Genomic DNA, 24633 nt, shown 5'->3' on the forward strand with positions numbered 1-24633 from the left:
TAATTTTTAAAGGGAATTGTTTCTAATTCACATATTGGCAACAGCGCCTAGAAATAATTTATACGTACCTAGATATTCTACTTTAAATAAGGAGAATTATCTATATAAATCAACAATTAAGGCAAAATATAAATTACAGTTCAATACCACCTCCACAAGCCACATAGACAACAGTTGTTTTGTTATTTATTTATATAGAGGAAGATAGGTTAGGTGCACAAAATATCATATGTCACAGATGTCTCGGAACTCGGAACATAAGTAAACAGAACAGCACGCCTCTGAAATATGTCATCTTTGTCTCGTACAGGTAACATATTCATTGTCCTTTAATAGCTATAACCGATATTGCCAAATGGTGAAATAGAAACGAATCCCTTTAAATTTTGAATGCATTATTTCATTCCACATTTTTAAGTATTTAAATAATTTTTTAAAGAAAAAGGATGGAATGACAAGTTTAAAATGCGTTGTTTTAGAGCTGTTTTATGAAAACTACTTAATTTTCGTCAGGAGGAACATTCCCCATTGGGTGAGTGAGTGGAATGATCGCTGAGTGAGTGAGAGAAAGAACAGCATTAATGAATGAGAAATTGGGTAGGTGGAATTTGATGAAATAGAGGACAAAAGATATATTTAAAGTGAAAACCAACTTTACAAGGACCATGTGGAGAAGTAAAAAGCCAAAACTTCTGTTTTCTACTATTTACTTTCTTATCAAAAATTACTTGAAATTATACCTTTTTACATACATTTTATCCAACTGTGATATCTTGTTCCCTTAAAAAGTTAAGAAGTGGAGGGAGACTACTTAGTGGTAGTGAAAGATAGTAGGAAGAATCTCTTCTGAGGTTAATATCAAAGTTGGGGTTGCAACAAAACGCCTTTTGCAGCCTCGCTTATCTTTGAAATTCGAGAGTTGAGTTTTATCGATTTCATAAAGGCCATCTTCATAAGTAAGAAGATTATTCATCCCTTTTACATTCTCAGGCTGCTTTTTTGAGGACATTTGAGATTAGCTATGCAATTGTGGTTGAGCCTGAGAAAATCTATAGAGAACCGAATGCCCATAGCTCTAGTTTCAACAAGGCAAGATAATTGAAATAAAAAAAACATGACTAAAAGAAAATATACGATAAAAGAAACAAAATAAAAAATAAACACAAATAACTGGTGAAAAATAGTCCTCAGAAACAAGAACAAATCAAGAAATGAACATTTTCAACAAGGAACGAGATTAAAAGACAAAAAAGAAATGAGAGTGACTAGTGAAGGTGTCACAAATTTACAGCCACAAAAATAAAGGCTAATAAATATAAAGATGTACTGAAAATGTTTTTGTTTTTCCCTTTTGTATTACCTCTCATTTATATTCCTCTCTTTCCACTATTCTCGAACATCTCGGATAAAAAACTCAAATTCTGTTTCAGGCGGCATGAAGTCTAAGAAGAGCATGAAAAATTTGATATCGGCGGCAGCGCAAGAGGCAGGAATCGGCGATATGTACGCCGATCCACTGCCTCACAAAAAGAAGTCGAACCGAAGCAAACAGAACATTCCACCGACGTTAGAAGACAACATAGCAGCTTCGTTACATAACAGTATTCCTCAGATAAACGACGACGGTCCTTTGAAGGTAAGCATAAAATTTCCTCCATATCTCAAAGTTTCGGGTGAAGCGATAAGGTGCACGACGGTGGGAAGTGCAGATAAAAGATTTTACTTCGAATTTACACTTGTCAGACGTTTCTTTAGTTATGAATGAATTTGCAAACTAAATTGTGCTTTTTTGCGCACGCAGTCCAGTAGGTTAAGAGAGAAACAGCATCAGGTAATTTAGCTGTCGAATTGAATTTTTCGTGATTGCCACGATTGATTTTCGGACCATTTTACAGCCAGGAGAGTTTGTCGCCATCAAGTCGGACCTGAAGCTGGATTGGCCGCCTATTTGGAGGGTGGACGGGAAGACGTTGCTCCAGAAGTACGAACCGTTTGAACAAAACGGTATCACGCTGTACAGAAACATATCTACAGTAAGTTGGGTGGTAAATGAATGAGTGCGGAGCCATTTCTAGATGGTTCATTGGTATTTTTCTCGAATCTATTTTGAAAAACAAGCTTGAGAAATCGTAGGAAATTTTTCAATATAAGAAAGACGTTTTCATTTCAAATAATTGGGATCAAGAGTTAATAAATCAGAATTTCTAATAACATTTCAAGTTGAAATGGTTCATTTTTGTGGTCCTCAATTTTTTTTTAATCAGTCACTGCAAATTTGACTTTTCTACAACCAATGAAGAATGGAGAACAGTTTCATTAGATTTAAATAATTTTATTTAGGACAACATCCAAGGATTCTCTATTTATGAAAAATTCAAATGAGTATATGGTAAATAATCTGTCAATAATATGTTATTATGAAAATTTGCTAAATTCCTCATACATTTAAACAATCAATCACATATTTATTCTAAAAAAAAGTTCTCAAATGTGGGCCTATGGCACAGGAACATGACTTGACTTTTGTTGTATTGTGAATCACATCCCTGATTGTCCTTATATTTCTCTAGTATACTTCATGGACGCCGGAAAGTAAAAAGCAATACACTTCAGTGCCAGTAAAATACAGGTCGCAAGGTCAACTGGAGACCATCGTAGAGTTCCTCAAACACGAAATGACTATAATAGATTACGAATACCAGGAACAGTTGATAAAGCAGTTCGAATCCTACCAAGACAACTTTGAGGTGTACATTCAGACGCTCATCTCGCAAGCTCTCGATAGCAACTTCCTGATGGAAATCTTCCAAGAGAAAGGTAAGTCGGACGTATTTCACTACAGTTTCACTCTAATAATAATACAAATCATCTAAAAGAACAATTCGTTCAGGCCAATCTCAACACCCTACACAGTAGGTTAATGGACTGACATCTATCAGAAAACAACTACTTCTCTGGCTAATACCACGAAGGGCGTTGGATTATATCCGACAGGTGTCAGTGCAGGATTCTTCATTGAAGTTATTCCTGCATATGCTGTTGGCGATACAACTGCTGCAATAGATTTTCAATTATTGGAACACACTTGCAGACCGGTTTCGGGCTGTTTGGCCACTCGTCAGTGCAAGGTAGTGTATATCATCAACATAAAGTCGATGATTTCCGATAATTGAAAATCAAATTTCGTCAGAGTATCATTCCTAGAACTAAACTGAAACATACAACAAACAACAGGTTTGTCGTCGCCCCATCTGCCTGTGAACGAGGTAACCAACTGCATATCCGAAATTTGCCCAATTCCTCGTATAAGGAGAGAAATCTTTCACGTATAGTCAGTAGGCATACTTGAAGACTGGCCTGAACGAATTGTTCTTTTAGATGATTTGATTTATAGCCAGTCTTCAAGTATGCCCACTGACTATACGTGAAAAAACTGATGATAATAATAGAGTACTTGATTTGAGCAAATTATGGTAAATTATCATTTGTGGTAGATGTTGACTAAATAGTTCAAAAATATACGTGACTGTGAAGATAAATTTGAAGAAGTAGCCATACGTATATAGAATGATTTATTTATTAATTTATTCCAAAACAAACGGGCAGAGCTTTTTCAGACGTGTCTATATTATTATTATAGCATAACAGTTACTATTTCAATTCCAATGCTTTGAAGGAGCGATAGAGTATGTTGTAAAGATCAACATTCAGCTAGCTTCTACTGCAAATAGTCAACCTATGTCTTTGAAATTATTTAGCCATACATACAGATTCAAATGAGTGTGAGATTCATATAATCAATCTTGAGAAATGAATAAGCTATCTGCATATATCTCATGAAAAATGTCAAAGATATTGGCCCTCTCGAAACAACTACTTTTATATAAATATTGGATTACATTAAAGGAATATACTTTTGAAACAACTACTTTATATTTATGATTATATATAATTTCAAACTGTTAGACAAAATTATAAAATCCACTAAACCGGTGAAGCAGAAAAAGGAAAGCGGAGATAAATGACCCATAAATAGTCATCTCTTGGAGGAATCAGTCCAGTCATCACCTGAAGACGATTGTGGATACTAACAATCGAAACGTCGTGAATTGGAATCTCTCAACTTTTTATTTTTTGATTTTTTTGTTCAATCGTTCTATTTTTACTTGTATTTTATTTCACTGTCATTTCATTTCAGGTTATTTTTGCTTAATATTATTGTTACTATCAGCTATTTTTTTTATACTTCTTTTTTATTAGTTCTTTCCGGGATTTAAAAACCTTCTATATAATATCAGATTCTATTTTAGTTTCAGTCAGGTTTTTCAATGACATTTGTGTATACAAATTGTATGGCACCAATGAATCTATCTAATAGTTTTTTTTTGTTTTCCAGATGACTATTTCCTGTCGAATGTCCAGACGATTGACGAAGTAACGGAATCTAAGAAGCAAAAGCTATTCGCTCTGCTGAGGTGGCCGGCAGCCGTGCAGGGCGCGGTATGTACGTGGCCGTGCTTCAACGTCATCAAGGAGGTTAGCGCTTCCGACTCGCTGGCGAAGACGTGCGCTGCCTGCTGCCGCATCGGAGTCGCTGTGCGAGTTCTCATGTACGGCCAGCCGTACAACTCGACTACCCTCGAGGGCTGTCAGCCGGATCCTAATGCCATAAATGAAAAGGTGAGTGGTCCCAATATCTGAAACGTCGAACTTATGCCTGACGTTTATTGATATACCATGTTGAGGCATTATGTATGCGTATATTTGAAATTACTAAGGGAATGAAACACAGAAAATGTTTTGAAATCTAAAATAATGTTTTTCCAGTTCAGTATTCAAGTGTCGGTTAAATCAAAGAATATTTACACAATGTTTTAGCTGTTTAATTTCACTTTTGACATCAATTTAACTGTTCAAAATAACAACATTTAAATTGAACAGAACAAAATATCTAATTACTACAAAAAGCCATTTAAATTTTTCAGTTTTCTTTGACAAGCATCTAGAGAAAGCTAAGTACTCTTTATTGGTAGTTTGTCAATAAGAAGTTCAACGCTGTTTGTTTGAGTCTATTCGAAAAAAAGCGTCCCGAATCGAAAGAACAATTCTTGTCTTTTCCACCTCCAAAATACAACTGCTCATATTTCATTGCTTGTTTATGAATTTTTGGCTAAAAATTGATAGTGTTACGATGCCCCAGCCTCCATATTCACCAGACATTGCTTCGTGTGACTTTTTTTTTATTTCCAAAAATAAAGAGACTTTCAAAGGACTGTCATTTCACAAGCATAGATGACATTGAAAATGTATCGCTGTGTGAGCAAAAGGGTATCCTAAAGATCGAGTTTGAAAAGTGTTTCAAAGATTATAAGGGGCGCTGAAAAACTATTTTGGGGTTGGCAACATTGATGTAGAGAAATGAATAATGTTTTTTTCAGAACATACCTCTGGAACCCTCTTGAAACAACTAATTTCTTATGAACATTGACTTACACAAGAATCCCCTTTTTTTGTTCAGTTTGTTCTTTAAACATTCGCAAAAAAAATTTTGGGAATCTTTGAGAAAAAAGGAAGAAAGTAATTTATTTCAAAATAACCTTTTTACGGAGATGTGCAGATTGTGCAAAGAAATAACTCAGACACAACTTGGAAATAAAAATACATATGATTAAAACATAATTTGGAAGATTAAAAACATAATTTATAAAAAATTTTTGGCATAAACCATTTACGTAACAAAAAAAATAGATACAAAACTATTTTGAACTTGAAAAAACAATACATTGCAGATTCCCAACAAATGATTGGAGTTTGTTCAGCTGTTGTTTATTTGAAAGGTGTCAGATTAACTGAAGCACGTGTTCAAAATTGAAATTCATGATCCCAAAATGGTATCGAGGTGTCCAATGATATTTCAGATCGCGTTCAAGACTAACGCATATTTTTTTTGTTTCAGGATTTCTTGATGTGTAGGATATGTGCAACTCACGTAGAACTCCTGAGCAAAGTGACGCATCAAAAGTATCTTATGTATATAGAATGTGCGAAACGTGTTAGTGAAAAACGGACTACTGATACAACTAAAGATACAACGTGTATATTAAATGAATTGTTGGCCGATGAGAGTTGGCTGAATCAGGTGAGTTTTTTTGTAGGTACATCAGAATTTCTTTCATTTTTCTTAATGAAACATTCCATAATGTGTTTTGTTTTATGAACGGTTTAATTTTCTCCGATTTTTCATACTGAAATTTACTTCTCTGGTTAATATCACGGCGGATATTGAAACACTTTCGTCCCAAAATTACTCCTGCCCTACATATCACTATGATGAAGTTTTTGGAAATTCTAATAGATTATCAAATAAAAATACATGCTGCATATAATTTTTTAACCTGAAATAATGAGTTTCACACAAAAGATTCTGAATTTCTACCTTCCTAGTTAGTACCTCGACTGATATTGTTGTAAAGTTACACCTTTGGATTCAAGTTGCATAAAGTTGTCAAGGATTAACCAGTAAAGTAATATTCATCTGGTGATTGGAATTGTTGGTTTTGATGAAATTTTAGTTGTGGCATAATATGAACGTTATTTTGTTTTGTTTCAGTTGTTCGTAGAAGTGCGAACGTCTTGGGCCGAGATAGACAGTATAGAACACAGTTTGAATACGAAAAATTCAGTGCGGTCACAGTGATTATTATAAAATGTTATGAGTTTAATTTCTTTTTTTTTTTAGTTATGACGAATAATTTAAATCAAAATTGTGTACATTCAATGAGAGAGTTTATATGAAATAATATGAAAAATGTAATTAAGATAGATTAGCAATCAATATGCATATATATTGACTAAGTACGTAATCTGTTTTATATATTATGGTGATTACCATGTCATGCTGTGCATTTTTTAATTTCCGTGCTCTGATGTTTTTTTAAAAAGTGATATTGTTATAATTTTGTAAATTTTCAGCATTGGTTATTTATAACGAGCACACACTCATTAATAAAATGATTATCATTTGTAAAATGGGGCTTTCATTTGCGTCGTGGGGAGAAAAATAAATGAAAATCTGGAATGGCAAGAATATACTTTATTGTTCGAGATGTCTTTTAATTGGCGAGATACTTCTTATATATATATACATATAAAAAACGATATAACAGAAAACATCAAAATAGATATTACATTCAATATTTTGTCTATGCAAAAAGTATAAAAAAATTCACATGGTAAATCAGTAAAATCTTTGCTCGGTTGGCGTATCTCAGGTACACACTACAATTTACTCATTCCCAGGATCTGTTTCGACGAAAAACACTGGATTCGCTCAAGGAATAAATACACTGTGATCAGAGCCGAAATCAAAATTTTCCTTCGAAACAACTAAATATAAACTTCCCACCGAGCCTGAGAAAAAATTGAAAGGAAAATATCACTCTGGATAATAATATCATTAAATCATTGGTAACTAATCAGGATAAAGGAAAGACTAGAAAGGTTCTGAGTAAAAAAATCTAAACGCGGGGCGACGGGGACGAGATCCCGTACGACACGGACTTTTCTAGTACAACATCGAGCTCGTCTAACGGAAGGAGTATCTGCCGAAGGAAAGTCAACAGTCCTCTGTTTCTCAGGAAAGAGTTTTCTTCGTACATTTCTAGAGTAACTTTACACAATGACATCGGCAATAACATTCTATGGAGCAAATGTTCCCTGAAAAATACGTAAATTAAGTTCATTGCATTGATGACTATATTTAGAATATATACGTTATTCTCAACAAGGCAGAAAATTGTTATTTTTCAAGTTATACAAAACCTGTGCAGTAAAAAAATATTACATTGATCACTGAGGTGATTGTTTAACAAAAGCAAAACTCAAAATAAATAAACATGATTTAGCAATTTTCCATCAACCATCTTATAGAGTAATTGCCATACATAATTCCTCCACACAACCAGCATAAAGTAGCTGCATTCAATAGTATGCTTCACAGACTCTTGAATATTACACTGTCTGAAAGTAATTTTCAGAGAGAGATGAATTTCCTCAAAAAAATCGCCAACATCTGTTACAAGGTAGATATTCTCGACTCCATTCTTTCCAAAAAACTACGAAAACAAACCATGAACTAGGTCTACCCAACTTCAAGAAACAATAGTCATATCTTGGTGAACCCACCGATAATATCACTAATTTTTTAAAAAAGAAATGCTTGAACGTGGCTTACAGAACAAATTATAATATAATAATAATATAATAATCTTTATTCAAAATAGACATCCTAATATACAAATGGTAATATGATTGTGAATATTAAATAAAATTTTAGACGAAATATATAATATTATTAGATGTTAGATATAGTATTAGATATAACATGCGAAAATAAGAAAAATGTACTAGTGGGAAAATGGACAATGAAAAGAAAACAATAGATGCAGATCTTAATCTAATAATTCTGTGATCGTATATATTCCATAAGGGAGTGTTTAAATTGTTGGAGTGAATTGCTTTTTTTAATGTTGATAGGAAGTTTATTATAATTTAAGCAATTTTTTTGAAAACAAAGTCTCTGATAGATCAGGAGTATATAAGTTGACTGACTTGTGTCGCGTACTCAAAACTTTATATTGGTCAAACGGGGAGAACTTTTTCCCAAAGGATTAAATACCATAGAAGTATTTTTTTGAATGGAGAGACCAATTCCACATGTGCAAACAATCTTTCAGCAGAAAGTTTGGAACTCAATCTTTTAGAATGTTTAGAAATAAATAGATTTAAGAATTCGAGTCATTTACTGAATGACCAAATAGATTTGTGAAAACTGACACGTAAGCTCAGGTAATTTCATTCATTATATGTTTCTTTTAATGACTTAGTACAGTTTCTCTTTTCTTCTTATGTCAATTGATTTATTCTCAAACTCAGGCACACATTTAAACATTAATTGGGTAGTTAAAACTCGGTACTTAGAATTCAAGTACTTCAAATTGTAAAAACATATAAAAAGCATTGAATATGTAGACTTTAGTTAGTATACACAAGCTTGAAGAAGCTATTGTTGAGCGAAATACGTGTTGCAGGCCTCAGTTTTGAAGATTACCTCTTCATCGGCACTAAATTTCTTTCCAGAGAACACGAAAAAGTCGCTGGGGGCCAGATCTGGAGAATATATGGTAAATGCGGAAGCAATTTGAAGCCCAATTAATGCAATTTTGCCATCGTTTTCTTTGATTGTGACACGTGCATAGTCTTGCTGAAACAGCACATTCTTTTTCTTCAAACAAGGCCGTTTTCCGCGACTATTACATAGCGTTATTGGAGGGATAGCTCTAATAACGTTATTTTTTTTGTCACTTGTGAGCTCGTGTGGCACCCAGAGTTTTCTCATACCCAAATATTCATACACGATATTTCCAACACGTTACTTTGATATCTTTAGAACTTTATCTATCTACCTAAGCTATCTCGATCAACTTCACTTCGCGGTCATCAAAAAATTATTTTGGGGACTTTTCCACTGCGTACACAGTCCTCGGTGTTCATTTCACCTCGTTTAAACTTAGCAAACCCTCTTCAACGGTTGAATTTTCTGGTGCAAAGTCCGAACAATGTTTATCAAGACAAGCCTTGGCTTCAATAGCATTTTTTCCAAAAAATAATGCTTTATTAACACACAAAATTCCTTTTTTTTATTTTCTTCATTCAAAATTTTTTATCCCACAAACTAATAGTCCGACAGCTGTGAAACTTCTATGTGTGTCTTTTGAAGGTTAGAGTTAACTAAACATTATATGAATTCAATACTAGTGGCGCCATCTGTTTGTTAGCCTACGAATGTTTCCAATTGTTGTGACTACATTTTTTATCGCTGACCTGTTATATATTGTTCTGTGTGTTTTTTGTATTGTATTATCGACATTCAAATATTGTATTTTCTGAAGTTGTATTGGAATCCATGAATCAATAAAACAAACGAATGATAAAATGAAATAGCTTTGACTCAGTTATCTTCTGCCATGTAAGTTGTTTGGTGAATGATCTGCCGAAACACTGAAAACGCTAATCTATTCTCAACATGTGGAACTGTTTCTTAAAGCAGCCAGACTTGTTGAATTAATGTATTTCATGAGGCATAAACTCACCTAACACTTAGACATATAAACTGCTGAAACTTCCCATCTTTTCCCAGCGTTTTGCTGGTGTGTGTCATCTCGTCTATGAGATGGCAGTAGCACCTCCAAACCGCTACAGTCTCTTGATGATTCCTCTCCAAACTGGCCGTTCTATTGCCGGAAACTTCTTCCAACAATTCCAACTCGAACTGTTCCTTGACTCTCACTGAAAAACAAAGTATTTTACAAAAAAAAAAGGTTACAGACATAAACTATACCAAAATAATCCCACAAGTAATGCTTTCCCATGAAACGTCTCATGGACTTGAAACCTAGCAGAAAGACGTTTTCTAGACAAGAAACTAGACCATTGTCGCTGCACAAGAGCGCGGTTAGGGTTGTGTGTCTCTCGGATGATCTTCGATAGTGCCATTTCACTATTTTATTGACACAGTCTCCTGTAACGGAAAGCACAAAACGGTATTATTTATGGTTCAATGTTGAATAGCTCTCTTACCTAACATGTGTTGGATCTGAGAAGGCTTCAGTTCAGGTCTTGGAAGTGGTGCTGGAGACCTGGATCTTGGCGTCGATCGACCCAAACTACCCCCTCCCTGCCCCACGGTGACTTCTTCAAGGATGTCGGCTTTCGAGAGTATTGTCCCAACGAGAAGTCTCTCAGTCGATCCGTCATCAACACCTTTGCCCAACCACCTGCCACAAGGAAACCTAGAAGAGAACATGATAATAGCGACAGAATAAATTCCAAAAAAATACGTACTTATATGTGTGACCAGTTATTTCATTGCGAACGATAACATGATCAATCATCCACTTGGCGTAGATTCCGGCTCCATCATGGCCGATCCTTAAGGTTGTCAAAACGCCCAAATTTTGATGCTGTAAAAAATTCAGCATTATTCAGATGTTTAATACTATTATATTTCAAGCAGCTTTGGCTTGATTTTTTCAGCTAGGAATGAGACTATTATTGTATAATTAATTCTTGAATATGGTAACACTCTGATTACTTCTAATACTAAGTGGAAGTTTATTGAATTGGTAAACTCTTTTGAAGGGTATAGAATTCATAGTACTTTGTTTATTGGTAGTTGATGTGAATACTGTTAAAGGATCTTGTGTTATGGTGGTGAATATCGTGATTACAGACTGCATAGTCTTGAAAATAAGCATGTTATAGAGAGATAGTGGAGAATTTTGAATTTGGCAAGCACTGCTACAACCCTGTGCGACCTCAGCAAGGCTTTCGACGGTGTCTCTCACATTCTTCTTGAAAAGTTATCTTACTATGGCCTTAGATGAACTGGAATATTACTTAGTGAGTCTTATCAGCGCTACCAATGGTGATGATATCTCTGAATATATTTATTTATTTATTTATTTGACACTTTGGTACATTGAGTACATGTGCTAAGTCATAATTAAAAAACAAAAATAAAACTACAGAAGTTGAACAATACAAAAACAATAAATATGGTTCACGTCCACAAACTTTCACAACATAGAAGTATTATATAAAAAATCGGAGAAGCTCTAGCAAATACTCTCAAAATGTCATGAAAAAGTGTCGTGCAAGAATTCCTCAAGACTGTAGTAACACTTCTGTAGGAGAAGTTTCTTCACCTCAATTTTAAAAAGTTTATCTGACTCGATTTTCCTAATAGATGCCGGCAAGTTATTATAACAGTTTGTTGTATTAAATAGTGGGGAGCATCTAAAGTGAGCCGTTTTGTGTGAGGGGGTTCTTAACAGTTTCCCATGATGGGTGTCTCTACCATGTATATCCGCATTTGTGACAAATTCAGTTATATTGTTACGGGCAAAAGTGACACACTTCAAGATAAATAAAGAAGGTGCCGTCAATAGGCCCTCTCTTAAGAAAATTGGTCTACAACTATCTTGAAAATCTATATTAAAAATTAGTCTCAGCAATCTTTTCTGAGCAACAAAAACTCGTGGAAATTCCCTTGCACATCCCCAAGAAATGATATTAAAGCTGATGTGAGAATAAGCCATAGAAAAATAGACATTCATCAATCCAAAATTATCTAGGGTGTTTTTCAATTGTTTGATTGAGTAATATGCGGAATTGAGTTTGTTGCAGACCTTCTGAATATGACCGCTCCAGGTCAAATTTTCAAGACGTTCCTAAAAACAAGACTTCGCTGGCAGATCGAATACCATTTATTGTGGAAGAGTCACTGCTGAAATTTTTCCTAATAAATGATTTCATTGAAACAGATTTAGATTTATTCAGAATAAGTTTGTTACGTTGACACCAAGCACTGAATTTATCTATTATTTTATTTATTTTGTCTGACAACTCAACTTCGTTTTTGTCGGCCACAGTAATTGCAGTGTCATCCGCAAACATGGTTATGTGACACTCAGAAAAGAATTCAGACAGGTCATTTATGAAATTGAGGAACAACAATGGTCCCAGGACAGAACCTTGAGGCACTCCTAGTTTTACATCTTTGGGACTTGATAAAATTCCATTGCAGCTAACTATTAGACTACGGTTTTCCATATATGATTTCACCCAGTTCAATAGATTATTTGGGAAACCTAGGCCTGCAAGTTTAATTATAAGAAATTCGGAAGAAATGGTATCAAATGCTTTTGACAAAGCATTTGATACCATATATGAAGGTCGCTCCTGGTGTACCCCAAGGCTCTGTTCTCGGGCCACTACTTTTTATAATTTATATAAATTATATATTCAACTTTTTGCATCCCAATTAATGTCTTATTTGCTGAAGACACAACTTAAATCCGCTCTAGGGATCAATATCATAAACTCATCAAAGATCGCAAATACCACCAATTTTTGACTGTACTATGTAACAGTATCCCCTTCATTGACACTTCTCTCACCTTATATTCGAAGTTGAGTGTTGCCCTCGGCACTGCCACCCTGTTAGTTTCCAGCAGGGTCCCTGACAAAACGACCCAAACGTTTGCTGAACAAGTTGCCCCTTTCTTATTGGGCACTATCACAATGCGGTAGGGGATTACTGAAAAAGAAAGAGGACATTCTACCTTTTCATTCAATTTTCATTTTGAAAAATATTTTTTCTGAATTCAGCATATTGAGACACGATCATACTTATCCTTCCAGAAAACTAATTAATTCTCGGTATACCTAAATTCAATTCCAAAAACTTACTATCTATAAGAAATTGCCAAAGATTCAGAAGAATTGAAATAGAAATAGTCATCACTGAAGCTCACAATTCACAGAGGTGCAAAGCTTGGTTTAAAAAATACAATGCAACAAAAACTGATTTGAAATTGAAATGAATTGGGCTTGCCCATGTATATAAATTACGAAAGCGTTGAAGGGCCACACAAAAATATTTTTTTCGATTTGTATAATTCTGACTTTCATCTCAGAATTCTGACTTGCGAGTCAGAATTCTGAGATACAAGTCAGAATTCTGACTTGCAAGTCAGAATTCTGAGATACAAGTCAGAATTCTGAGATACAAGTTAGAATTCTGACTTGCAAGTCGGAATTCTGAGATGAAAGTCAGAATTATACAAATCGAAAAGTATATTTTTGTGTGGCCCTTCTTGTATAATTCTGACTTTCATCTCAGAATTCTGAGTTGCAAGTCAGAACTCTGACTTGTATCTCAGAATTCTGACTTACAAGTCAGAATTCTGAGATGAAAGTCAGAATTATACAAATCGAAAAATATATTTTTGTGTGGCCCTTCTTGTATAATTCTGACTTTCATCTCAGAATTCCGACTTGCGAGTCAGAATTCTGAGTTGCAAGTCAGAATTCTGACTTGAATCTCCCTTTAGACTTCTCATCCCAATTTCGAATTTAATCAAGTATTCCATATACTATAATGATGATAAATTGTTCAATCATTTACCATTAAAATGATATCTGCAAATTTAAGCAACATTCATTTCAAAAAGGCGGTGAAGAACCTACTTGTTGATAGACCCTATTATAGTTTTGAAGAGTATTTTAGCAAATCCTTTTAACAATATATTAGCAATTTATTCTTTGTACTATCACTTTGTACATGGTGGTATTTTATCTATACATTTTTTGAACTTATTTATATTTATACATTTATTGAACTTCTTTATAACTACATTTATACTTTTTTAGTACTTTCTTTATATTAACATTGTATTTCTAGGACTTTGTCAATAAGTTGCAAATTTTTGGACAATAAAGTATAATTTGATTTGATAATGATGTGTCACACTTGGTACTCTAGACTACTTTATTTGACCATTTTACATACTGTAGTATATTTATGGCAAGTACGAATAGTTAGATAGAATAGAAGATAAAATCATCTACTAGAAAAAAAATAGAGTATAGGTCATTTAAAAGTATAATATAATCAATAAACCAAGTAATCAATGAGGTCTTTCACAAGTTAAATACCCAGCCATGTCATTATATCCCTCGATGTTATTAAAAAACAGTGTTCAATAGTAGATTCAAATTTTACAAGGCTTAGTGACTGCAGAGATAGGTGGAGATGAATATAAAAATGTAAGTTAATAGTTCATTTGTCTTACTAATTGTTAATTTATGTCTGGGCAGATTTAATAAACTTGAGGTTCTCGTTCTATATGCATGAATATCACAAAGTCTGTTAAATTTATGAACGTTTTCGAAAATCTACAGTAAAACTTTACAGACTTAATATGTTGGAATTGGCATAATGCCCAGTTGAATAAAAAAAAGACAGCGCTCTTTGTAACCTGCTTTGGCTATTATTTTAATGGCCTTGTTCTGAAATAATTCATAGTAAGCTCCATAGTAGACCGACTCAGTCTATTTGAATTTCAAGGGTGATGGTCGACAAGGGGCGGGGGAGGAAGTATGATTGTTGAAGATATGATAAAAATATGTTCCCCTTGAATTGAAAATCGACTTGTTTTTGCATTTTTTCTCAACAATTGGGTCTTCTATAGATGAGTTTCTATCAAAGTAATTCAAGCACTGAATTATGTTTTTGAGAGTATAGTTTGAATTGTGATTTGATTATAATCACTGAATTTGATTTTTTAATTGTTGTTTTCATGTTTTATATTTCTGTATTTTACTTCGTAGACTTTGTAAATAAGAACATCTTCTTAAGACAGAGTATATGCTTGTTTATCATTATATCATGATTTTTCTATTTAGTTAGGTATACCTTCCATTATGTCAACGTCCTGCGATTTTTTATGACAATAAAACATCAATATTATTATTATTTCACTCACCAGTGCTGATATACGTGCTGGTGAAGCAGAAATAGTCAACAGCGTTCAGAGAGAGCAGGTGGTACAGGAACTGGTCTCGTTCCTCTTCGGATCGCAGGAAAGCGAAACGTTTGTACTGGGCGCGTAGAGTGGTCTGGTCGGAGAGAAGGGTGCGGAAGTGTTTAGATAACTGCTTCTTTTCCAAGGCGAGTCTCACCCACGCTCTCGCCATCCCTATCGCTGTCTTAACGTCCGACATGGCTTGGACATTCCTAACAAACATTCAAACATTGGAAACAAGTGAATATGATTCACTTTACTTTTTGTCTAAGTGGTAAAGTTAAAATTCTCACAATCACTAGAAAAATAGAAACAAAAAAAAATAAAAAATACAATGGAGGACATTTGAAAATAAAAATTCGCTAACTCAAAAATAAAGACTTTTAGAAAATTTGTATTTTGCAATGTAACAACCCAATGAATGTAATATCAAAAACAATATAAAAATGAAACTCCAAAAGATTTGTAGATAATTGGTCTGGATTTGTTTGTGAAATAATTAATACCCCATAAAATCCAGTAATGGTAGAGAATCAACATGGATTTAGTTAGATAACATCTCAAAATACTAACTTATTGCTATTCTCTGAATTTGTGATATTTGAAAATTGCATCACTTGTGCGTTTAGAAGTTTGAAAACCGAATTGTACTGTAGATAATATGTTATGTTGGTTCAAGAATGCCAATAATCTCTTTTTTTTACAATTTTTTCTATAACTTTTGAAATGGAAGATAGTAAAGCTATAGGTCTGAAATTTGAAGGAGTATCCAGCTCTCCTCCTTTATGGATTGGCACTATAACGGCTGTTTTCAAACATGACGAAAAAACACCACTAGCAAAGGATTTATTTATTTCTTCTGCTAGAGTATGTAATGCTTCGTCTGGTAGATTTTCTAATTTTCTTACAGATATTTCGTCGATACCAGAAGAATTTTTGTTTTTGATTTCCTTAAAAGTGTTTTTGAGCTCATCAATATCTGTGTTGAATAAATAAAAGCTATCAGGAATGAATATGCCTTCTAAGTAGTCTAGTGGATCCATTTGCGCTTGTATATTTGAGGTAAATTTTTAAGCTATAGTGCAAAAGAAGTTATTGAGTATGTTTGGGTTTATTATTGGTTGTTTGGGGAGTTTTGCAGCTTTACCTCTCAAGTTATTTATAATGGAACAGTTTATTTTTTGCCTTGTCAATTTTATTCCGATAGAACTTTTCTTTGGCAGCTTCAATGATAGATCTGTAAATACGCTTATATTTGGTTATTTATGATGAGAAGAGTTCATCGGACATGTATTTATTGATATATTGCAATGATCGCAGATTCATCGCTGAGACTCTGTTACCAGAAGTTATCCAAGGCTTCCTTTTATTTTTTGCTTTAATCTTCTGTACTGGAAAACACAGTGCCCAAGCTATAATCATTAAACAATGTATCAGTCTAAAAAACTACATTGAAATCATACCTAAAATTGGAAGCGAGCAATTTCTAAAAAGAAAAAAAAAACTACTTCAGTTCCACATACTCACGCTATATCAAACAGCAAAGATGAGGGCAGTTCGTTGAGCTCCGTCCTCAACCTCGAATCGACATTCCAGTTGTCGGTGTGAGGCATCAGTCTAGCTATGGCATCCGTCGATATATAATCGTCCTTCTTGTTCAGATGCTGGTACTTTTCTTGATAGGCAAGCAAATGCGACCACAATGCGGATTTGCCCCTCTTCTTCTGCAGGCCGTGAGACCAAACTCTCTCGAGATAATCGCAAAGGGAAGTCACTAGGGTGCTTTCTTCTACGGCACCGGAACTGTCGTTTATGTTACCACTGCTCGAAAGAGTTACTCCCTCGGCTCCCAATTTTGCAAGGAGCATTCTTTTGGTTTTAGCTTTGCAGTCCTGAAAAATATTCGTATAGTGTGTATAGTTTTAACTGAAAGCGTGCAAAATTCAAATTTCTAGAATCGAGCTACAGTACTAAAGTAAAAATTAGAATTTCTCACACACAGCGAGGATTTACTCACTTTGAGAAGTTTCTCAACGAACTTCCAATTGGCCTGCGCGATGAGCGCAGGTGAAGTGTCTTGGTTGTTGGTACTTTTGACGTTCCTATCGCTCGTCGGTCCTATGGGAGGTTTCGAGAAGGACAGTCCCTTCTTGAGAGCGCTGGCCCTTGGAATACTCCCTTTGTTCACTACCGGAGTTTTATTCAACACTTCCTTGTTCAGCAAGGGGAACTGTCGCGACACCGCGGCCCTGTTATTCATGATTTCTCTTGGAGAGGGAGATTCAAAGTCGGGATACGACAGTCGTCTGTCGATGAGTTTCTGTGTGTCGTAGGCGCTGGTGCACGGTTCGTAGCAGAGCGAACGCATCAGATTCTCTCCACCGTATCTTTTTCTGAGCAGCTTTATTCTATTGTCGAATATCAGCAGGTTGCTGTCCACTTCCCCCCACGCGGACAGTATCTTGTTGTCGATGAGAGTGGCGAACATCTGAGACTCCAAGAACCGCCACAGAAACAGCCTGTCTTGTTCCGGCTGATCGGATAAAAAAGAAGCCTTGTCGAAATTCTGCATCGAGTCTCTATTGTTGAACCAGTCTTCTTTGTCCTGATTGGGGAATATTACGAAGTTCTCGTATGAGTGGAAAATATGTACAAATCTGTTTAAAAATATCTCCCGAATGGAGTTATTGAATCTCATATCCTCCACGTAGGAGTCCGTAGGTTGGTTTATTTCATTCGAATCTATAGCGACCCCTGTCCGTCGAACGATATCCACGATCCTCTGGAGCGCCTCGGTTCTAGCAGACCCAGGGGGCGAAGGGGGCCTTTCGTTATCCAGGGTGTCGTGGATCGATAGTTTTCGCCGATTCTGCGGTCGCCCCGGCAAAGTGCAGCTCCTCGAAACTATTTCCTAAACGAAAAAAAATTGAAACTCTCAATCAATCTTGTGAACGCCCTGTACAGTAATGTATGGGGAAAAAACTTGATGGCATGATAGGCTGACATTTTGATTGAAAAACTTCATTACTATGGAATCAGGGGCATTCCTCTTTCACTTATAGAATCCTACCTAAAAAATCGTCATCAAGCCGTATCTATTAATAATATTACATCAGATTTCAAACTAGCAAAACATGGTGTACCTCAAGGGTCCGTATTGGGTCCACTTTTGTTTATCATTTACGTGAATGACATTTCATCTTTCATGAACCCCTTCAAAACTATTACCTTTGCAGTTTACCTTCATCTATTCACATAGAGAGTCATCAGAACTCTCTAAAGTATCTGAACAGGTAGAAGATAAAGCTACAACTTGGTTCTCAGTTAACCGTTTCAAGTTAAACTCAGAAAAAACTCAAAAATTATGTTTTTCTACTAGTAATACTTCATCAGGTATAAATAAAGTCAAATTTGGGCATTACCTTAGATAGTACTCTCACCTGGTCTCACTATATCGACCAACTACAAAGTAAATTATATAGAACTCTTTTTCTTTTACAACAACTTAAAGATATTACCAGTTATGATATCCTTAAAATGACATATTTTTCACTCGCATATAACCTATGGTGTTATACTTTGGGGTAACTCCACTAATGCCTTGCAAATCTTTAAAGTTCAGAAAAAAGCTATCAGAATTTTAAGTAATTCCGTTTACAGATATCATTGTCAACCTCTTTTCTTAAAACTGAAAATAATACCGCTACCAACTTTATTTTTGTACAGTGTCTTGGTAGAAATACATAAAAACACGGACTCTTTGACAAAACAATCAGATATACATGTTTATAACATCAGAAATGCAAACAGAATTCGTACCAATCGGTACCATTTCAGTAAGAGCCAGAAAAATACCTTAGATTATAGTCTTCACGATTACTTATCAAAATATTTGAAGAACCTTAGTATAACCAAATTTAAAAGAACATTAAAGGCTTATCTTTTGAGATTTTGCTTTTATTCTGTCAGTGAATATGTCACCCATTTTCGAAATCTGTGACATATGTATGTTATATACAATCAATAATTTTTGTTAATCTTTTAAAAAAATTTATCAATCTATTGATGTATCTTGAACGACTTGCTACAAACATTTATACTAATGTAATGTAGTTAATAAACGAAGAAAACGTCCAATATTGTGGAAAAACATTTCATGGCTTTTGCATCACGATAATACACGTGCTCACTTGCCATTGCTTGTTCGAAATTTTTTAGCCAAAAACAACACCGCAATCATGCTTCAGCCACCGTATTCACCAGATTTGATCGCATGCGACTTTTTCCTGTTCCCAAGACTGAAGAGAACCTTGAAAGGATGGTGTTTTGCGACGACTGAGGAAATTAAAACCGAATCCCTGAGAGAGCTGAAGGACATTCGTTGGCACAAGTGTATTATAACTGAGGAGGACTACTTTGAAAAGGACACAATGGAAATTGATGAATAAATAAATATTTTTTGAGAAAAATGAAAACTCTACCAATTTTTTTAGCAGATCTCGTATACATGGAGACATTATACATTAGAGTAGAGTAGAGTTTTATTTAACCATGTTGCGTATAAATACATTTATGGCAGGTCACAGTACATAAGATGAAACATTGCAATAAAAATAAAATGTTAAACACATAAAAGGAATACATATAAATTACACAATAAAATTATTATTTGAAAATAATTATTGGCTGACCAAATTATCATTTGATGCTAAAAAAATATATATTATGGGTTTTTTAATGAACTTGCTTGGTTCAAATATTCCATTGTATTGTAGAAACATTTCTCGATGAGAAACTTTTTGATGACTGCAAATAAAACTTTAGAGAGCTTTCGAAATACAAAATCTACATGGCTGGGCCAGTTTAACCAATCGTCGATGATTTTACCAAGAAAAGATACATTTTCTCCTTTCTGATAGAGTAGATTTGAGGAGACAATTAAGTTCTGTGTTTTACTTTCATTTAATTTGAGTTTATTCTTTGTGAACCAGCTTTTGACTTAGTTTTTGTTCTCATCAACAGTACGAATCAAATCGATGTGTGACTTATCCGATTCCACAAGAGTAGTGTCATCAGCAAATAAAATACATTTTGTTGGTGTAATACTTTGACATAAGTCGTTTATGTACACAATAAATAAAAAAGGTCCAAGTACTGAACCCTGAGGTACTCCAATGTTGTATCGGTTTGATGTCGGATTTGATATTATTGGGATCAACACACTGATATCTGTTTTCAAGATAGGAGCTGAGGAGACTCAAAATGGTACCTCTCAAACCATAATGAATCAGTTTTTATAGGTGTTATATATTTGATTTTCTTTAATGAATATATAATATATAAAGGAAATATTCACTTCAACATTTAATTATTCAACAACGTACTTTTGTAATTAACAACAAACATGACAGTTCCTAATCCTAATACTTATATCTAGTTATCATCAAAAGTATGGTAATATAATATATAACAATAGGAAACATAAAAGAAAATTAGATTCAATTGAAGAAGAAAAACATTACACTTATTATGTTGCCCGGCGACTTTTTTCTGCTGTCAAAGAATAAATATTTTGACAGTGATTTTCTTTGTGTTAAGAAATTGTTGAAGCCTTTAAAAAATATCAGCTTCAGAGTGGTAAAACTGTTAAAAAAATTGTTTTGGTTGCAAGTGTATTAATTTTAAAGAATATTTTGAAGAACACAACCTGTTCCAGAACAATTTTTCCATTATATTATTTTCTATTTAAAAAAAAAATCTTGTACATACCTGGGGACCTCTGACTTGTTCGGAATTTGGCACGTGGACGCTGTACTTATCCAGAGTTGACCAAATTTCAGCGGTGAATGGCTCCAGATGAGGGAAAGCTGCCATCTCTTCCGGTAACTGAATTTTACACCTGTCCAGGTCTACGAAACAGAGATTGGCCTCGGAAGCTACTTTGATATTATCCGATGAGGCATATAAACCTACAAGAAGTATAAAAATGAATTTATTTCTCTCTTTTCTTCTCCCCACCTATCTTTTCATCCCAATTCTGTAAGTTTTCTTCTCATGACGCTCCTATTTCTCAAGTTTTTGCTTTCTTCCCCCGCAGTTAAACAAGAATATAAAATAAAAGTATTCAAAAGATATAATCGATATTGTAGTAGATCTAGAACCATACTCTGGAGAATATTTGGGAGAAGAGATATTCTTACAAAGTGAATAAGAATAAGACAAATGTTTTTTCAAAGCACTTAATTTATTTCAAGATTTCAACTCATGCAAATGCTTTTAATATTTAAACCCATATAAATAATTTTCTTCAAACTACAAATTGATTCAATCAATTGTACCTGATACTTCTTTCTTTAATTCTGATTACTTTGATATGCTATTTGACATGATTGGCACTTCTGAAAACAAAGCTATATTCTATTCTATTATATTCTATTCTATCTACTTTTTCTCTCGGTTTTTTCAATACCTCTATTCAAATGAAGCACAACAAAACCTACCCATCAAAAAAGGTACGGGGGCATCCAAAAAGTGATGCAGCGAAGCAGGCAAGATTGGCACATACACGTGGGGCCAACTGAATGGAAACAACAACGAAGTTATCCCTTCGGCAACGATCGTCAATCTTTGAGAATCTGAAAAAAGAACCAAAAACTACACTTTCAGTAATTTTCACGCAAGTACGATCCTGTAATAAACATTTCAACTGAAATCTAGTAACCTGTGCTGCGAAGCAGGACCTGATATTCAAGCAAAAGACAAGTGAACAGTTGCACGACTTTATCGACGCCCAACCACAAGAACATGAGCCGCAACGAATAGTCCAGATGGGGCAACTCCGAGGGAGGCGACGTCATTTGTATTATGGCACTTGAAGGAGGTAGCATCGGATCTGAGGGAGGCAAGTGAACCAGAAGGCTTTTACCGGGGGCTGGTATTTGTACCTGAAACCAATATTCAAATAAGCATTAATACAACACGCTGAGGCTGATCAACACACCTCGTAGAGAATATTGAACACATAACTTTCGAGACTGAGTCCGTAGGGAGTAGAAGAACGTTTGGGAACGCATCTGAAAATTAGATGATAATGACAATATTTGTTTCGATGAGTCGGGCCAGTTTTTGAACAATGTTTGTCCACTGATCTAGATTCTGCATGAGACATTGAAACAAATATTCACCTAGTTTTTTCCTAACTAAAAATAATTTTTAACCTATAACTGTACCTGTATAAATTTTCTAAAAATGTTTTCGCTGCATGCACATAAGTTTGGCGACTGATCAGACCTATACTCTTAGAAACAAACAGTTTATCTTTGGAAATGTCATAGTACATCAAGGCTGCTCCGTTTGGATTTTGACTCAATTTAAAATATCGAGGCAAGGATCTAGATTGAGGCCCTTGAGTTTGGCAATTTGGCAAGGGGCGACTTTTCAATCCACTTGATAATTCGGTTATGTACATAGCCTAAAATTCCACAAATATCAAAAGGATTAATCATTCGATACATGGCTCACACGTCTCCAAAAAAAAATTTTATTAGACTTACATATTTTGGTCCACAGATTATGAATCTGAAGTCAAAACAGGGCCTCAGGTTTACTCTCAGAAATACGGCCATCCAAAATTTCAGGAATTCACTTCTGGCAATTGTTATTTAACATAGCCATATCTCTACCAGTAGATCGGAACGCCACATTATTTTGACTTCAGATTCATGATAAGCAGAAAAAAATCCAATGACTTTTTTCAAGTGTGAACCCTATATCTAAATGATTATCTAAATAAGTAAAACAATGAGACTGCCCCTACCTGTAACGTTTGCATGGCAGTACAAATATCTCTGTTCTTAACTTCTTCATAAAATACAAGGCTGAATCCATAGCAGCGTTTACCATCCTCTCTGGTTATTACATATGAATGGAAACAAGGTGTTTGAGTCACTTGATGTTTCTGTGTGCGAAACTTGAGTCCAGCTGGCAAGGAAAACTACAAAAATTCATCATAGAGACAAAACAGTAACCTATAAACTTCCTCTCTCACCATGCACACGGCGGATTCATCAAATGGGTTGGATGGTTCGTTCTGTGGATAGTAGGCCAATACCTTGCCTTTGTAGGCTCTTTCCAAAGGAGAGGCATGAAGGTTGTCTTCTGAAATAACTTGTATGTTATAAATGAGAGTGTAATGGCCATTCTAGATTACCTGCGTATTTATCTGGCTCTAACCCAGAATTGTAGTCAAAGCCACAAATAACAAAATAATCGAATAATTTACTCATTGTAGGATTGCCTTTTATTTCACTGGTGTAAATATTGGTTGAATCTCAGAAATCGATATTTAGTTTATTACATAATTTTTACGGGAAGGTGCTGTTGGAATTAGATTCATTTGTTAACCACTTTCTAAATTATTTTGCTCTCAATCTTCCCTCTACCTCTTCCACCATCTTGAAATTGACTGGACTTTGTTTTGTTTTTAATTTTGACGTTTATTTACGTCATACGATTCGATTTTTAATCAGAATAGGGCACGAGCGTAATGTCTCTTTAAAGATAACAAACCACAGAACTTGATAACACTCATCATTATCACTCCATAACTACTGATTTGCTGTCAATAAGTCCAAAGAGTCAATTGTCACATACTACTATCGGAAAGCTCAGAGATGCCTCTTGCTCACAGGCGAAATTGGTTGGGAGTGAGATGCATTTCTAAATTGTTATCCTACATGAATCCTAATATTCATTCCGTTATGAAGTTGCATGATACATATATTCAATATCCTACATATTGGCGGCTCAATTGTCTTCCCCCCATCCTTACTGCATATATCAGATTAATACCCCACATCCCAGATATTATGTTGCTTCCCTATTTTCCTTGTTACCGTTATAGTTTACATGGTCAAATATTCCCAATTCCCCACCATGAAATGAACCTCTCCAAAGAGAACGACAACCACCAGGATTTTCTCAGACTCGCCCAGCAACAATTTGCCAATCACACATATTTTTTCACCGATGGATCTAAAGATGAACGCGGTAATGTTGGCATTGGAGTTTTTTCACACAACCTAAACCATTCTGGACGATTACCCTCTTTATTTTCAATATGCTCAGCTGAAATAACAGCCATCCAAGAAGCAATACAATAGGTATATTGTGGACAACGATCTCAAACACGCAGTTATTTTTAGCG

General features: G+C 34.7%; 2 protein-coding genes across 4 annotated transcripts in view; one reads left to right on the forward strand and one right to left on the reverse strand.

Moving 5' to 3' along the window:
* Positions 1-7029, forward strand: part of LOC111502173 (uncharacterized) — a 29766-nt gene extending 22737 nt beyond the window's left edge. For all 3 annotated transcript variants that reach the window (XM_074181550.1, XM_074181552.1, XM_074181551.1), the window contains 6 exons: positions 1431-1636; positions 1896-2033; positions 2571-2817; positions 4397-4680; positions 5957-6139; positions 6611-7029. In XM_074181550.1, coding sequence (XP_074037651.1) covers positions 1431-1636; positions 1896-2033; positions 2571-2817; positions 4397-4680; positions 5957-6139; positions 6611-6697 — 1145 coding nt within the window. In that variant the 3' untranslated portion in view covers positions 6698-7029. The remainder of the gene's footprint in view (positions 1-1430; positions 1637-1895; positions 2034-2570; positions 2818-4396; positions 4681-5956; positions 6140-6610) is intronic.
* Positions 7030-7078: 49 nt separating this feature from the next.
* Positions 7079-23917, reverse strand: pns (DENN domain containing pinstripe). The gene is made up of 17 exons (XM_074181553.1): positions 23638-23917; positions 23476-23585; positions 23245-23421; positions 22658-22899; positions 22429-22501; positions 22150-22372; positions 21929-22063; positions 21198-21397; positions 17446-18339; positions 16956-17320; positions 15390-15640; positions 13020-13159; positions 10903-11021; positions 10639-10850; positions 10400-10579; positions 10152-10347; positions 7079-7716 (listed from the first exon to the last, which is right to left on the reverse strand). Exons 1-17 carry the CDS (start codon positions 23711-23713, stop codon positions 7518-7520), a joined length of 3792 nt encoding a protein of 1263 aa, XP_074037654.1. The 5' UTR covers positions 23714-23917; the 3' UTR covers positions 7079-7517.
* Between the last annotated feature and the right edge of the window lie 716 nt (positions 23918-24633).

Source organism: Leptinotarsa decemlineata, unplaced genomic scaffold (genome assembly GCF_025532065.1).
Source record: "Leptinotarsa decemlineata unplaced genomic scaffold, Ldec_3_MD MMD2_tig00026314_RagTag_RagTag, whole genome shotgun sequence".
In the NCBI taxonomy this organism is placed as follows: domain Eukaryota; kingdom Metazoa; phylum Arthropoda; class Insecta; order Coleoptera; family Chrysomelidae; genus Leptinotarsa; species Leptinotarsa decemlineata.